At 36.2% G+C, this 15,883-nt stretch overlaps 2 protein-coding genes across 4 annotated transcripts; one reads left to right on the top strand and one right to left on the bottom strand.

The window, feature by feature from the left end:
• The first annotated feature begins 7,886 nt into the window (after window positions 1-7,886).
• On the top strand, window positions 7,887-9,127 carry LOC122719832 (EF-hand calcium-binding domain-containing protein 11-like). Of its 2 annotated transcripts, XM_043946025.1 has the most exons (5): window positions 7,887-7,966; window positions 8,015-8,407; window positions 8,483-8,578; window positions 8,649-8,784; window positions 8,856-9,127. In XM_043946025.1, the coding sequence occupies exons 2-5, from the start codon at window positions 8,372-8,374 to the stop codon at window positions 9,035-9,037; spliced, it is 450 nt and encodes a 149-aa protein (XP_043801960.1). In that variant the 5' UTR covers window positions 7,887-7,966; window positions 8,015-8,371; the 3' UTR covers window positions 9,038-9,127. The 2 variants fall into 2 exon arrangements, with proteins under 2 accessions (XP_043801960.1, XP_043801959.1); XM_043946024.1 differs by having other exon boundaries at window positions 7,888-8,407.
• On the bottom strand, window positions 9,074-15,879 carry LOC122719830 (ATP-binding cassette sub-family C member 10). 2 transcript variants are annotated; one of them, XM_043946021.1, is made up of 17 exons: window positions 15,859-15,879; window positions 15,434-15,583; window positions 14,625-15,365; window positions 14,167-14,424; window positions 13,745-14,018; window positions 13,439-13,662; window positions 13,101-13,338; window positions 12,757-13,025; window positions 12,461-12,691; window positions 12,183-12,394; window positions 11,251-12,106; window positions 10,948-11,174; window positions 10,371-10,877; window positions 10,111-10,302; window positions 9,776-10,019; window positions 9,564-9,703; window positions 9,074-9,496 (listed from the first exon to the last, which is right to left on the bottom strand). In XM_043946021.1, exons 2-17 carry the CDS (start codon window positions 15,572-15,574, stop codon window positions 9,379-9,381), a joined length of 4,872 nt encoding a protein of 1,623 aa, XP_043801956.1. In that variant the 5' UTR covers window positions 15,575-15,583; window positions 15,859-15,879; the 3' UTR covers window positions 9,074-9,378. The 2 variants fall into 2 exon arrangements, with proteins under 2 accessions (XP_043801956.1, XP_043801955.1); XM_043946020.1 differs by lacking the exon at window positions 15,859-15,879 and having other exon boundaries at window positions 15,434-15,778.
• Between the last annotated feature and the right edge of the window lie 4 nt (window positions 15,880-15,883).

Genomic DNA, 15,883 nt, shown 5'->3' with positions numbered 1-15,883 from the left:
TTCGGGTAGGAAGATTATCAATGTTAACGATGCCATTCTGATGGCGAGGTATGGCGTCGTGCGCCGAGTCTACGGGAGAGCACCGCGTATGTTTTCACGTGGGTTACCTGTAATTAAATCGACGTCGGGCCCACCCCCGACCAGACTCTTACCCGTTTATTAATTAACGCGTTACGTTACGAAATTATTGCCATGCGATAAAAACCGTCTGGGAGTGGAAGGGAGGGAGGGGGGGAGGGGGGGCGACGCTTTATCCGGCGGTTATACTTTCGATTGAATCTCGAAAATTGTAATTAATCACAATCGATAATCCGGTGCATGGTGGTTGTGTTTATTGCAGACGGCGTTTACACCATTCTAAAAGGTACACATGGAATTTTTTTCGACGGAAGCTCGAATCACGAGGGTTTTATAATTTTAATAATTTTCGCAATAATTGATATCCCTCCTCCTCGACGATTTGTTGGTGCACGTGTGGAGCGTGGGTGATTTGCTCGCGCAGAAAGTGACCGAGGACATGGATTGGGATGATCCAGTTCTGTTGCAAACGTCTAAAAGTTTCTCGATCGATCCCTGTATTATGGGCTTAAAGCCACCTATAGCGCACGCGCTTCGAAGAATCGCCTTCTGGATCGCCTTCTCGGCCTCTTTCCGCTCGTTCTTCATGTATTCGATCTCTTTCCGCAATTGATACACCTACGAATAGGTATGCAACGTTTTATAGAGATTCTTCTCTTTCTCGCGAGAAAAGAGAAAAAGAGGTGAACACGTCGAGCCGATTGACTGATCGTTCCGAAAATTCTGACCGAGCAACGAAAAACCGTGGCTGGGTTGGTTGGTTTCACGCGGAGAATATTTTTCTTTTTTTTTTTTTTTGTTTTTCTTTTTATTTCGACGCGACGAACGAACGAATCCTGAAAAATCAGCCAAACGGTCGATCGTGCGAAAATCATATCTCACTTCGCATTCCAACTTTTGAATACGATTGCTCTCGCATTTCGGGCATCCTATAGTCGCAATTTTACGCTCTCTCTCCGGACACGTTTTTGGCATACATTTCGATAATTTCGACACGCAGGCACTCACTTGCGGATATTTTACTTGAGATCGTTTCGAGGTAGAGATCTCTTGTCTTGTTAATTTTTTAACTTCTGGACACGTCACCCGCCTTCCATTTTTTTGAGAACACGGTACATTTCGAATATATTTTCTAATCACTTGTTTTTGAGGGCATGTTATTAATTGGGTTGGCATCGCCTTCCGTCGTTTCGATATCTACGAAAAATTTTGAAATTTAAATTTGATACATGATTTCAAAGTTTGATCGGTCGAAGATTGAAGTCCATCGCGTGAATATGTCCCCTGTCGATAATTCGATGTGTCGCTCTCTCGAATCGTGTCAACGTCATGTTGATCCCCTTTATATGTAGAATTTTGTGTATGCGAGTCCACGGAGAACAAGATCTTCCTCACTTCTTGGTATCCTTCTTCTTCGTGCTTTTTAACAATTTCATACGTATTTTCTTCTTGGCCTTTGCCCCTTCGTCCGATATGCTCTTCGATCTCGATGTCTGAACAACATCGTCGTCGTCGTCATCGTCGTTCTCCGGCTTTTGCAAAGAGACACGTTTGCTTGTTTCAGGTTGCAGGCTTCGATTCAACGAAGGGAATTCACTTGCGACGCGCGTCGCGCCACTGAAAGCGGCCAGCCGACTCTCGTATCCGATACTGTCGCGTTTCAATTTCGAATTCTCGTTCTCCAATCTCGCGATCTCTTTCTCCAATTGCGCCATGCGTTTGTCCTTCTCATTGATCTTCTTGATCTTCCTGTAGATCTTGCTGTTCCCCGTGGACATCGCCGGAAACGGTGTGGAATAATCGAGCCGGTGATTAAAATTGTCGTTGGTGCCGGTGTCTGAAATTGATTACATTTTTCATGGCGGAAAAAAGTGTCGCCATCTGGCACATGGGAAAAAAAACAATGAAAAATCCTCGAAAGTGGTAAACGCCTGCTTGAAAGTCGTCTTTTATTACGTTGCCAACCATGTCAAACTTTCATCCCAAATCAATCCGTTTTACTCTCATAAATATACGTGTGTATGTATGTATATATATATATATGTTATGTATGTTATGTATATATATGTTATGTTATGTATATATGTTATGTTATGTATATATATATATATATATATATATACGTATGTATGTATATATATATATATATACGTTAAACGATATCTCGCTTTTTGCGATATTACGAACGCGCGTTTTATTTTCCCCCTTGACGCGTATCGCTCCTCGTGGATCCACCGGTGGCGAAGATGGAAAGAATAGGATGTTGGTGTTCGTCGAAGGGGCAAATCCCTCATCTTCCGTCTGAATCGTCCGACTAAATGAAACGGGTCCCTCCCCCCTCCCCGAAACGACGAAAACGTTGCAATATTTTTAACGCGACCCCGTGATAATAATAATAATAATAACATCTCGTTCACAAGCGAGAGAGAATCCCGCCGACGGGAGAGAAATCGGTACTTTCCTCCCCGGATCTTTATTCCATTAAAAACCTGGGAGGTCTTTATATTTCCGAGCGGAAACTCCGCCAGCCAGCCAGCCAGCTAGACAGATTCCGCTTTCCTCCAATTCTCCTCACACCCTCTTCCCTTCTGGTCGTTACTCCTTTTTTATCCGGATACCGTAACGACCTGTTGCCGTTACCGATATTGAGGATGCTTTAATGCAGACCTCGGCCGCATTAACGGCTCGAAATATCGTGGCGAATTCAGTTCGAGAAAATAATTCGCGACTACCTTTAAATATTTATTAAAAGCCGAGCAAAGCCGAGCCGAGTGGACGGATCCGGACCGGTTTTTTTTCTACTTCGCTCGACCGTGAATGCTCGAGCACCGAGCACCCCGGCCTAGGTAAATAAATTTCCTTCGAATTCGTTTATCGAATTCTTCGTCACACCCTTTCCCTCCTCCCTCCTCTCCTTCTCTCCCTCCCACCCCTGCTCAATTCCAACAACCCTTTGCAACAACACGACAGGAGCAGAACGGGTGGGTTCGTCTTACCATTGCTCGATCACCGATGCGTGTCGTGGTCCACGAAGGCTGGTCCTACTTTGTGGACACACATGGTAGACAGAGCGAAATTTATTTAACTCAATTAAGGAGGCCCGTCGAGAATGTTCGAGTGGCTGCACAGCCAATTGAAAGTTACACGTGTTTTTGTCAGCTCTCGTTTAACGGGAAAGCTTGAAGAGAAGAGGCGAGGTGAAACCAGATACGCCAGAGTCGGGGCAAGAGTGATTAAAAAGAAGAGGAAGAAGGAGAGCGAACGAGAGAGTGTATGTGTGTGTATGTGTGTGTGTACGTGCTCTGCAGTAACGAGTAAATGTCCGCTCGAGTAAGAAACCCCCCTCCCCCATCGACGACGAAGAAACCACCGAACGCGTCTCCTCTGTATATATCCCGGGAATCGAGCAAGCGGATATACTGTTTCAAGATCGTCGCGTGAGAAGATCGATCGACTTTTCCCCTGCTTTTAATTAGTGACCCGTTAGGTAAAGGGATAACGTTGTGCCGGGGTGAGAGTAATCAATTCGGGAAACGAGGCTTGGCGTGGTTTTACGAGCGCATAAAGGCTCGTAAATGAGGGACGAAACGTTCGAGAGGAAGAGCAAAGGGACGAGGTTTCGTCCAAACTTTCCAAATAATAATATATTAATGTAAAGGCGAGTGTTTCGTCTCTCAAAAAATTTCGATTTTTTTCGATTATTCGATTCACGAACGAACGATTATTAAATTTTACGTATCGCGTAACAGCTTTTTCTATCAATTGATCCTACGGAAATCCAATTATTGCCGCATTTGCCACGATACGAATTGGACTTGGTGCGCTCGGAGTTGCATCTATTTCGCATCAGGTGGAAGCCAATTTTGCAGTCCATGGCAATTGCGATCCCCTCCCCCTCCCGGGAGTTCGATAGCTCTCGGTTAAATTATTATAATGTCGAGTGAACAAAGCATAGCTCATCGGAAATTTTATGCTAATGAATTACGAAATCGAATCTCCGAGTACGATAACGTTTGCCGCGGCAAATATTACTTTTGACCTCTCTATTTAATTACCTTTGTTATCATAACTCGAATAATATACTCCCTCGAGTTTCGAGAAAATTTTCATTGAACGTTGTAAGCGAGATTCTTTGATCGGTAATGGAGATGTTTAAAGAAAGAAAGAAAAAAAGAAAGAAAAGAAAGAAAGAAAGAAAGGAAAAAAAGAAAAAAAATAACGTTACTACGGGTAAGATAGAGTCTTGACGGTAAGAGAGCGTTGTTGATATCCAGTTCCATCCTCTTCCGTACAACTCGTCAATTACGGAACACGTAATGAATGAGCGCCTTCATAATTCGCGAAAAAAACTTATCTCCTCGCCCCTTTAACGCATCAACGGGTACCGTCAACAGGCGCCCGTACGCTTGGCTTAGCTCGGGACGTAGTAATGATTCTACGGAACAGAAGTAAATGTAGAAGACCCGCCACCTTCGTGTCTCCGCTATTTCTCGTCGCGACAGACCGTATAATGCGAGCACGACCGTGTCGCGACACAGAGAAAGAGAGAGAGCACGCGTATAGAATGTGTTTCACCGAAACCTCGTCTCGACGATCCTTGACTGAAATTCAGAAGTTACGTTTTCTTCTCCTTTTTCCTCCCTATCGTTTCTTTTCCATTTCTGGTTTCCTCTTTCTTTCTTTCTTTTTTTCTCTCTTTCCCCCTTTTTATTTTGCAAACGTATAATAGTACTTACGCAAACGATAAGGGTTTTATGCGTGAAAATATAACGCAAAGAAGGTGGGAGGTATGTACACCTCCTCCCTCTCCTCCTCGGCCGTATTCACATTCAGAGACACGAACGTTATTAAAGATGCTTGTCGCGAGCAAAACCGAATCCCGGCTTAATGGATTCAACGTCGAAGGATCTCATTTATCCAACCGATGTGTAAGTGCGTGTTTTGATAGCGAACGGACGAGCACACGATACGTATAGAAGAAGAAGCAAAATTTCAGGGCGGTGCAAAAGTTTTTCCCAGGGGAGGAGCCCAATACGGGCGAGCTAGACTTCGTATCGTAATCCATGGACGTTTTGCCAGGAGGAGCGTGCGTACGCGGCCGCGTAATATTCCAAACGCGTTTATACTATATGCGTGCAATATGCAAGAACGTTCTCACGCACCTCTATATACCCTACGAACCTTCCCATTGCATCGTGCACTAATCACGGTAAAAGCCGTAGCTCGCGCCCGTTATATCCGTTATCCGGCTGTGTCTTGCCTTACTTAATGGAAATATGAGAGGCGTTACACTCGTCTGGTGACACGTCTATCCCGTTTTTTTTATTTCTAGTAATACCGCGGGGACATTGTTCTACAAACACGGCCACCGTTGTCGCAACGCGCCACACCGCGTCGACGTCTCTCGACTCGTCGTCTCGCGCCACCTTCGCCACCGCCTATCCCAAATTGTATTCCCAAAAGTCGTACGCGACATGACCGACCAAGAGAGGCCAACGATACGATCGACAATCGACCACCTCGTCTACGATGATGAAAAAATATATATCTATCGATCTATCGAAACTAAATTTACCGGAATCGGGTATTTCACGTTTTCGTCCCGCGTTAAAAATCTGTCACGACTCTGATTATCGAGAGCGCGGATGATGTTAAAGTCAATTAAACGTGCGACGATCCTATGTCGTTTCGACTTTGCATGACAATCGAGCGAATGTTTTCGTGGATTCGAGTATAGCTAGTCGCGTCCACCTGTGAGCAGTAGAGGGCAAATTGTGATTTATGCGGCCAACATGTTGCCGACTGACGAAAGAGAATTGTGGACGTAATGAGTTATGGTGAGTTGCGGCTTAATGCAAATATATGGTCCGTTGCCGTGTAATCAGCCAGTCGGTTAACATCCCGCGCGTGTGTCCACGACGGAAGAGAGCGCGTTTCAAACGTGTCCTGCGATCACGCTTTTTCTTTTCCTTCTTTTTTTTTTTTTCTCTATTCTTCTCCATGCGAGAAATCGTTCAACGGAGGCGCATATACGCGATCGCCGGCCGCATTTCCTTTCCTTAATGTTCGCCGGCAATCACCGTCGCCTACTTACTTTTATCCATCCCGGGACCCCTCATTCAAACAACATTGGCATATTTTCCGCGTAACTTCAAGGGTGAAGGCCTAGACGCCCCCTCGCTACTACACATGTATAGAGAGCGCGCCGTATTGACGGCAACCCGTAGAGATCAAACACGAAGCGCCATGGTTACCGTGTTATTAATTCACAGATAATTTTCTCCATGCCTATTAGACGACGTATATTCTTACATTGATTAAATATTCGACAGACGTTCTCGTCTCTGACGGTGAATCACGCATGGAACACGCGTATCCTAAATTACGCATTGATATATTAAAGGCATGCTGTAGGCAGATCGTAGTATGCAACGCGCATATATTTTTATATTCGATTTGTGACGACGCGCATTTCTCCTTTTTTTCCCCGCAAACTCGAAAAAACGATTCGATAACAAAACCCGAACTAGTTTTCGAAGGGCGGCCGCGCAGTCTCTTCGATAGCAAGGGTTAGTCTAGGGCTGTACGCTCGTTGAAACCAACCCTTGATAGGTGCACTTTTAGGGTAGCCCCCTACGCTAGTGACTGTGCTTCAAGCCTCGAGTACCCACCGAGACGCGCAAGAGCGAAGGGCTATTGCGTGTACCGACTGTGTCACGAGACGAGCCACATCCAAGATGAAATTTCAAATATATTAAATTCAAATATATATTTATTATATAATTTTATAATCCTTTTTTTCCTTTTTTTTTTTTTTNTTTTCCTCTTTTTTTTTTTTAAGGAAAATCTGTTCACGCGAATTCTCGAGAAATTTTCATTTGATTACAGGAAATGCAACGCGTTTAACTTAACACTTGGTTGAAATTCTTTTATCGAACGTTCGAAACGGAAAGGAATTTTTAGACAGGAAATCAGGTCAAAGGAACAGAAGATATATTTTTTTCATTCGGACGTTTTTCTCAGTACGGAAGCTATAAATTCATTTCAATATTATTTCAATTCGCCACGGAGCGTGTACAAACAGCGGTGCAAACTCTCGCTTTATGGTTGAAATATCCATACCGCAAATTTATTCTTTATGAGCTTTTATGACTGAAATATAAACGTTCCTTGCGTACGCACACATTATATGGGCTGTCGAAGAGTATCGGCCAATGACACAACGCCACCCGTAAGGCTCGGCCTTTCAACCAAGAATTGCCTATGCTTTTGCGCCGGAAGCACACATGTTTCAAAGGCGGTTCCTCCACAAAGGGCGGGGAAAAAACAGGGCCGCGACCGCCAAGCTGGATTCCCATCTGTGACCGCCGCCTCGGAATCGCGACGAGACGAAGAATTAGACGAAAATTACTTAATTCGTCGCTCTCAAAAGGGCACGAACCTCGAACGTATCCCGAGAGAAGGAAGCCGGCGGTTTCTTGACAAAAGAGCGTCTATCGTTCAGCATCGATCATCGATTCGATTTGAAGCCGCTTCGTAAATCCAATCGTAGAAATTCTGAACGATGCTGTTACACGTAAGAACACGTTTTTTATCCTTAAAATTCTTTCCATCGTTGCGAAAGGAATAATACGAGAATTCGCGAATAAAAATTTTGTTGAATCATCGTCGATGTCGCATTTATAAAAAAAATGATGATAGGCGATCGTGCTAAACGCGGTACATCATTAACGTCATATATAAAATGCTTCTGCAGTCCCTGTGCAGCCAGTTTTGCACGTTTCATCGAGTCGTGCGCGCGTGAAAAATAATAGCGTTCCGCCGCGGTGTACGCATACGCGGGGAGAAAAGGAAAAAAAGGAAAGGAATGAACGAGTTTAAATGACGGGTAATTAAAAAACGGAACGTAAAATCAGGCGGGGTTACAGCTCATTAGTTTTCAGCGGCGGAGAACGATGACAGAGGCCGCGAAAATGCCGGTTGAATGCCGGATATAGCAGACGCGTTATGTCATCGGGCGCACACGGCCGCGTGTACGTGTCCCGCGGCGGCGTTAATTGGCTCCGTGATGAATATTACAAAATACCGGAGGTTGAAAGGAGAGTCACCGCTTTAATTACGACATAATGCGTGTCGGTCGAGCTTCTCTCGCGTGAAACACCGATACGCTCCTTCTCTCTCGCGTTACACGACTACCGGCAACACCTTTCAACCGCTTTCATCAAATCGCTTAATATGGAAGTCGTTCAAGAAAATTTCCCCCTTCTAGTGGGATACGTTCAGAAAGGACGAGATGCTACCGAATTGTTTCGAGGATCGCGCGAAAATGGTAAAATCAAAGTTCAAGCTTAAAAGCTTCGAGTATAGTGAAACGACAACTTTGCGAAAATTTTGAAAATTATAGGCTTTTGATTATGCCGATGCGGAGAAAAAGGGATTTTTGAGCAAACGGGAATACAAGATAGCGATGACGGCTGTTTTTGGATGCCGTCCGGAAAAAGTAAAATTATATCTTTTTAAAAAGCTAATCGATTTTTTGAAAACTGAAAACGATTTATCCTGATTTTCAGACGGAAGTGAAACAAGTGTTTCAATTTACCGATAAAATCTCATTCGAGGAGTTTAAATTATGCGTGTCCAAGAAAAGTAATGCAAATGATCCACACGTTAATGCGGAAGTGTTATTCACTTTATTGGATAAGGATTGTAGGTATCGATTATTATTTTAAAAAAAAACTCAATTTTTAAACGGCTTCGTTAAAAATGCTTCGTTGCAGATAAAGGATATTTAGTATTGGATGATTTCTATTCTGCAAGCAAAAATGTGGATTTGAAAGTGTCATTGACAGTGTGGCAAACTATATTTAAGGAATTAGATCGTTATAAAAAAGGATATATCGATTTCGACGAATTTTTACATATATTACCTACTACAATAACTTACAATGAGGTAGTCTGATTTAATACAAAGCTTAAATATAATAAACGAATCAAATAAATTTCATATTTTATCACAATCTCATAAAACGTTTACTAAATTAATACATTGTTTATATCCTTATAGATTAAGATACAATTCTCATAGGATCGTATGAAAATAATTATAATTTATAAGACAAAATGCAGATTTCTTAATGCAGATTTCTTAATGCAGATTTCGTAATACGCGTTTCATTATATATACAGTAAAAATAACTAATACTATGATATATTATAAAACTATACACTTATAAAAAGTTTCGCGTAAAAAAAAAATAAATATTTTAATCGGAAGATATATACAGTACATAATCACGACTTTCATTCGTTATCTGAAAATTCTTGACTCACCAAATGATAAAAATGGGAATCAATATTCTGAATCAATAAATTTGGTTCTTCGAATTCTAGAACTTCTCCATCTCCCATCACAAGAACTCTAAGTGAAAAAAATACATTAACAATTAAACATATTTATTTTGATTATAAATCATAAACTAACATACCTATCACAGTACATAATCGTTCTTATTCTATGTGCTATAGTCAATACTGTAGCAGTTTGGAAGGAAGATTTTATTGTCGCTTGAATAAATTTGTCTGTTTCTTGATCAACATTTGCCGTTGCTTCATCGATACAGATTATCTACAAGAAAAAATTAATAATTGAAAATAATGCAAAATGTAGAATGTTTAATTGAAAAAAATTGACGAATACCTTAGCATTATGTAAAATTGCTCTAACCAAGCAGAACAATTGTCTTTGACCTGCGCTAAGATTGCTACCATTTTCATCCAAAGTAGCACCAAGCCCTCCTAATCGATAAACCAACGAATGAATTTTGCATTTCTCCAATGCTTTATATATAAGCAAATCTGGATATTGATTTAATGGATCAAGATTTTCTCGAATCGTACCCGAAAATAAAAATGGATTTTGAGGTATAATAGCCAATCGAGATCTGAAACGATTTAATTCTTTATTGAATCTTTTAATTGCTCGTAAATAGATATTTTAAATCAAAATAATTAATTTAATATGTCAGAAAATACCTTATCGCATTCAATTGTAAACTTTGTATATTCACATTATCGATTAATATGCTTCCAGAATTTATTTCCGTTAATCTAAATAATGAATTAAATAAAGAACTTTTTCCTGCACCTGTACGTCCAACGATTCCAATTTTTTCTGCAGGTCTTGTAACAAATGATATATTATTTAGAGATGGCACTAAATGCTCTCTAAAAGATTTAAACATTGATTATAATACTGAATAATAGATTTCAATTAATTGTGTGTAATTAATTACCTATACTTTAAAACAACATCTCTGAATTCAATTACACCCTGACTTGGCCAAGCATATGGTGGATTATCACCTTTTATAGTTTCTATAGGAACATTTTCTAAATATTCTTTTACACGTTCAACCGCAATCATTTCTCTTTCAGTTTCAGTAAATGCATTTACCACACCAGATAATAATCCAGTCACAGATAATGTATAAGTAATAACGAGACCTATTAATCCAGGATCCGCAATGTTATATTGATGTTGTAAAACTGCTATATTGCTCACTCCCGCTAAAAGTGCCACTCCAATGAGTTGTAATCTTAATGCAAGCCATTGACTGACAGCAAATGATGCAAATTGTGTTTTTTGACTGATTTCTAGCAAGAGTTCATTTTCTTGTTTAAAACGAGCTACAGTTCGAAAAGCTCTAATGGTAGATAATCCATGTAAAGTTTCATTAAAATTTGCATATAACGGTGAAAGTGCAGCACTAGATAGACGTTTCAACTCCCTTGATGTTAATCTGAAAAATATTGTTAAAATAACACATATTTTGAGACATGTATATATATATATATATTCAATCAATATACCTATAATGATTTTGAATCCAATGATAAACTGGTATCAATGGTGCTAATACCAAAAGTATCCATGGTAATCCATAAGCTATAATAATAACTGTGGCAATCAAACCAAATAACTGAGCAAATAATATATTGGCAATAAAGGGAAGACTATCATCAATTGTATATATATCTGATGAAAATCTGTTTAGAATTCTACCAAATGGTTGTATGTCAAAAAATACAGCTTTAGCCTAAAAAAAAATATCCTGTAAATTTTGTTTTGATATTTTTTATTGTTATCAAATATTTTTTATAAAATGTATTTACTCGAACTACAATCTTTAAAAGTTGTTTGTGTATAGAAATTGCTGCTTGAATTCCACCGTATGCAAACATAAATGCTCTCATTAATGTGAATAATGTATTAAAGATAGCCAAAAGTGTATACACTGTTAGATAATAATTAGTACTCATATTATAATCATCAAAAAAATATTCTAATCGCAAAGTTTTTGTGCTATCTGTGATATTAGTTACAGTTGTATTAACATGAGTAACCCAATAAGATAGCCATAAATCCGTGACATTTTTCGAACTTTGCATTAAGAACATCGAAAGAATTATTGAAATTGCTAAATAGTAACCTATTGCTTTTATATAACAATTATATACTCCAAATCGTACTTTGCCTTTTTCTTTATATTCTTCATCAAGTAAAGGATCTTTTTCATCTTTATCTGCTTGATATATTTCTTTTGGTAAATCACTTATAGAAATAGTATTTAATTCAGATTCTATAGAATCTGAAGATAACAAATAATCTTCTAAATCAGATAAAACTTCATTTGGTTTACCCTGATTGATGATTCTACCCTTTGACATTTCTATTACTAAATTTGCATACATTAAATATCGAGTCTGATGAGTACATAATAATCTTGTTTTAGTATTTAATAAACCCAGAATAACGTGTTTAAATATATAACTAGCAACTTTTGGATCTAAAGTCGCCAAAACATCATCTAATAAATAAATGTCTTTGTCGGCATACACAGCACGTGCTAACGAAATTCTTGTCTTTTGACCACCACTCAATGTGTTTCCCGCTTCTCCAATCAATGTTAAATCTTTTTTAGGTAGAGAATTTAAATCAGCACTCAGAGCACATGCTTTTAAAATATTCCTGTTATGGTATAATTTTGTTTAAAAATATATATATATTTTTTTTATACACATATATTATATAATTCAATACTTACTTATATCTATTATAATCATAAGATTTTCCAAAAAGAATGTTGTCTCGAATTGTACCACGTTGTAACCATGGATTTTGTTTTACATATGCAAAACCTTTTTCAATATCATTTACTGCTATTGTACCACGAATTTTAATTATTTCACCTAAAATACCATTTAGAAGTAATGATTTTCCGCTACCTACTTCTCCCATAATACCAATCAAGTGTCCCTAAAATAAAATGTATAATTTATAACATTTAATATGATTAAAATACTAATTACTTTCTATTATTACCTTTGGAATTGTAATATTAATGTCATATAGATTAAAAATATCATTATTTTCAAAAGTGATAGTTTTTTTAGATTCTGAACTACCAGATGGGCTTAAGACATCTTTAGGTGCATTAAAACCATTTTGTTCTATATTTGAATCTGAGTTTATACTAAATATTACATCTTGAAGCATTAAATCTATTCCAGATGGAGATTCTGAATAATATGATGACATGTCTGCATCTGGTAACTATATTAAGTTGAATTAATACTTTTCAATAATTTTTAAAATCATAAAATACAATTTTAACTTACATCTAACATTCTCTGAATTCTTTTAAGTGATACCCAAGCTTCTGTAAGACCATTCAAAACCCATGGAAATGCATTTAATGGAGCTATTAGCATATTTAATAATGCCATACTAGTAAATACTGTCTTTGCATCGAGTTTATTTCCAAGAAGTACGTATGTAGCAAATGTTAATATGGAAATTAAGACAGGTGTTGTTGCCCAAAAGTAGACACATAAAGCATCAAGGTATTTTCTACCACGCAAATATTTAATTTCATTTTCACGTAATTCTGATCAAAAATATAAAAAAAATATATAAAAATGAATAATCAAAAATATATTCGTATTTTTCAAAGTATACTAACTTGATATATTTCGTAAAAAGTGGTCTTCCCACACATTTAATTTAATGGTAGTTATTCCACGCAATATTTCCCCTATAAGTCTAACCCTCTGATCTTTACACTCCATTAATTTTGTACTAAATTTTCCAATTTGATTTGCTATTACTTTATTTATAGGTATAAGTACTATTGCAAAAGTAATTCCAGCTAGAAATGAAACTCCTATTTGCTTATTCAAAAGATACAATGTTATAATTAACTGAAAAACACACAAATATAAAATATGAATATAAAATATAAAAATATAAAAAAACATGAATAGTTTTTTAATGTTAAAATATAATATAATAAAGAATCACCTGTAATGGTATGCTCCAAAATGCATGAAAACTTGCACAACTGTTAACAACTCTATCATTATCCGTAGTCATAAAATTAACAATTTCACCAAAATTAAATTGTTGTTTAAGTTGTACATTTGAAGAATGCAAAATTTTTCTATATAGTAATGTTATAACAGTAGAACGAATTTTTAAACCAACTACAGACATCCAAAATGTGAAATGAGTATTACAAAATGCTCCTAAATAAAATAAGAAGATTATTAGCAGATTCCAACAAATATTAAAAATCATAAAAAATTAATTACTTTTGTTAATACTTACCTATTAAAGCACTTATAAATATTAATGATGCATATAAATATCCATACATGATAGGTTCATTTTTATCTTCAATAAAACCAATTAATTTATTTAGTAATAATGGTCCCATAAACAAAGTGGAGTCAGTAATAAATTTTAATATTCCAACAGAATAAAACTCCCAACCAAAACATTTATGTAATAATTTAAACAAAGTTATTTTGTTTGTAATTATACGAACATGTGTTCCTGATGTTGATTCAGAATTTTCCATTGTATTATTTATATCACCAGTCTACAATATATTATTATATATAATATATAGAATATATATAGAATTATAATATAGAATTATAATATATAATATATAATATAGAATATATATAGAATAATAATATTATTATGGATTTAAAAATTATTGTTTTCATTTTTATTATATTTACCATATTTTGCAAATGCTTATTAATCTTTTGATTAATTGTATTAGTGCTAATATATTCTGGTAAGTCAAATAAATCATCTGAATGATTTAATAAACCATGAACACCTTTTTCCATTAATGAATTTACCCAATGAAATATAAGCTTAGAGGTTGCAGTTGCATCCTCCATAGCAGTCCCAAGATATATTGGGTCCTGTTCTTCAGGAAACCTTACATAGGAAGAATTAGGACTACTCAATAATGCAGTCCGTTCTCCTATCTATAAACATATTTTTCACTGACTTATGATATCTGTGTTTACTTAATAATTCATGATTTTAGATATCATAGTCAATTTAGTAATGTAGCAAATATATATTTAGTAACAGATGTTTGAAATCTCTTATACTGATAAGCAACTGGAAAACACTAATTACTGATAATATTATGAACTAATGTAGTGTACATTTTATGACTTACTTCATTATATTGAGATGATCTCGTGTCTCGTAGACTACTGTGACCTGGTATCAATGTTAAAGCATAAAGTATTAGTAGAGTGACTACAATAATACTAAATCCCAATGATAAATTTGGTAAAACATCATTTTGAGGATTATATTTGATATGACTTCTTAACAGCAATGCAGAAATAACAATTAATAGAAGTATTAATGCCCGAATTGAAACAGGACCACGTGGATTAAAATCTCTTCCTTTTTTTAAGCTTAATATAAAACAAAGATGAACAACCCATGCTAATCCCTCAGTACCTGCCACAAGATAATCAATAGGTTTGGCAGATGTAACTTTGTTTTTGATTATAGTAAATATTGGGTTGTACTCTTGTGTAGTAGTAATAACAGAAGATTGTGTCGTATTTTGAATACTGTTCTTTGGAAAAAAGATTGATTTTGCAATGTTAATAGTATGATTCCATTCATCTTGAATTTGATGTAATATATTTGAACTATTCATAAATAATTCTGGTTTTTTGGTTGAAGTCATAATATATTTTTGTATAGAATTATCGCTTGATGGATCAAGAACAGTATTAGTAACAATAATATATGCTCTGAGTATAGGAAGAATTACAAGGCATATTGTAATTATAATTCTTAAATTTATAAAATAATTAGAGCCATAATGACGTATAGAATATACATTTCTTTTTCCACAGTGATAAGCAGAAATTATAGCAATACAGGTTAAAACTGGAATCTGAAAAATATTTAAAAAACATAATAATAAATATTCATATATATATAAGTTTTTTGATATTGAATTACCTGAAGACAAAGTTGTTGAAAACAAACATCAAGATCATGTGTATTTGTATTTAAAGGTTTAATACCTCCATGATAGCCACATAATTCTGTCCAATTCCATTTCCACATTTGTTCATCAGTATTAATTAACCAATTATCCATGTTTTAAATCTATAAATAATCTCAGAATAAAAGAAACAATATGTAGCAACTTCTTAAAATAAGATAGAAATTTTGTTTTATTATCTCATAATAAGATAAGAGTATGAAATTTATGTTACACTTATTTAACATATTATTTAACGCATAATAATTATTATTTTACGAAATTTTTATCTATTATTCCAAATATAATATTTATTTGAAGAAAAATAAAATAATAAATGAAAGACACCCACAATAATATAATAGATTTGTCACAATATAAGTATACTATAAGTACTTACTCATAAATATATATTTTAATTTATA

This window comes from Apis laboriosa, unplaced genomic scaffold (assembly GCF_014066325.1).
Source record: "Apis laboriosa isolate Shangri-la unplaced genomic scaffold, ASM1406632v1 scaffold9_cov152, whole genome shotgun sequence".
Taxonomy (NCBI): domain Eukaryota; kingdom Metazoa; phylum Arthropoda; class Insecta; order Hymenoptera; family Apidae; genus Apis; species Apis laboriosa.
This window is presented reverse-complemented; position numbering and strand designations above follow the sequence as displayed.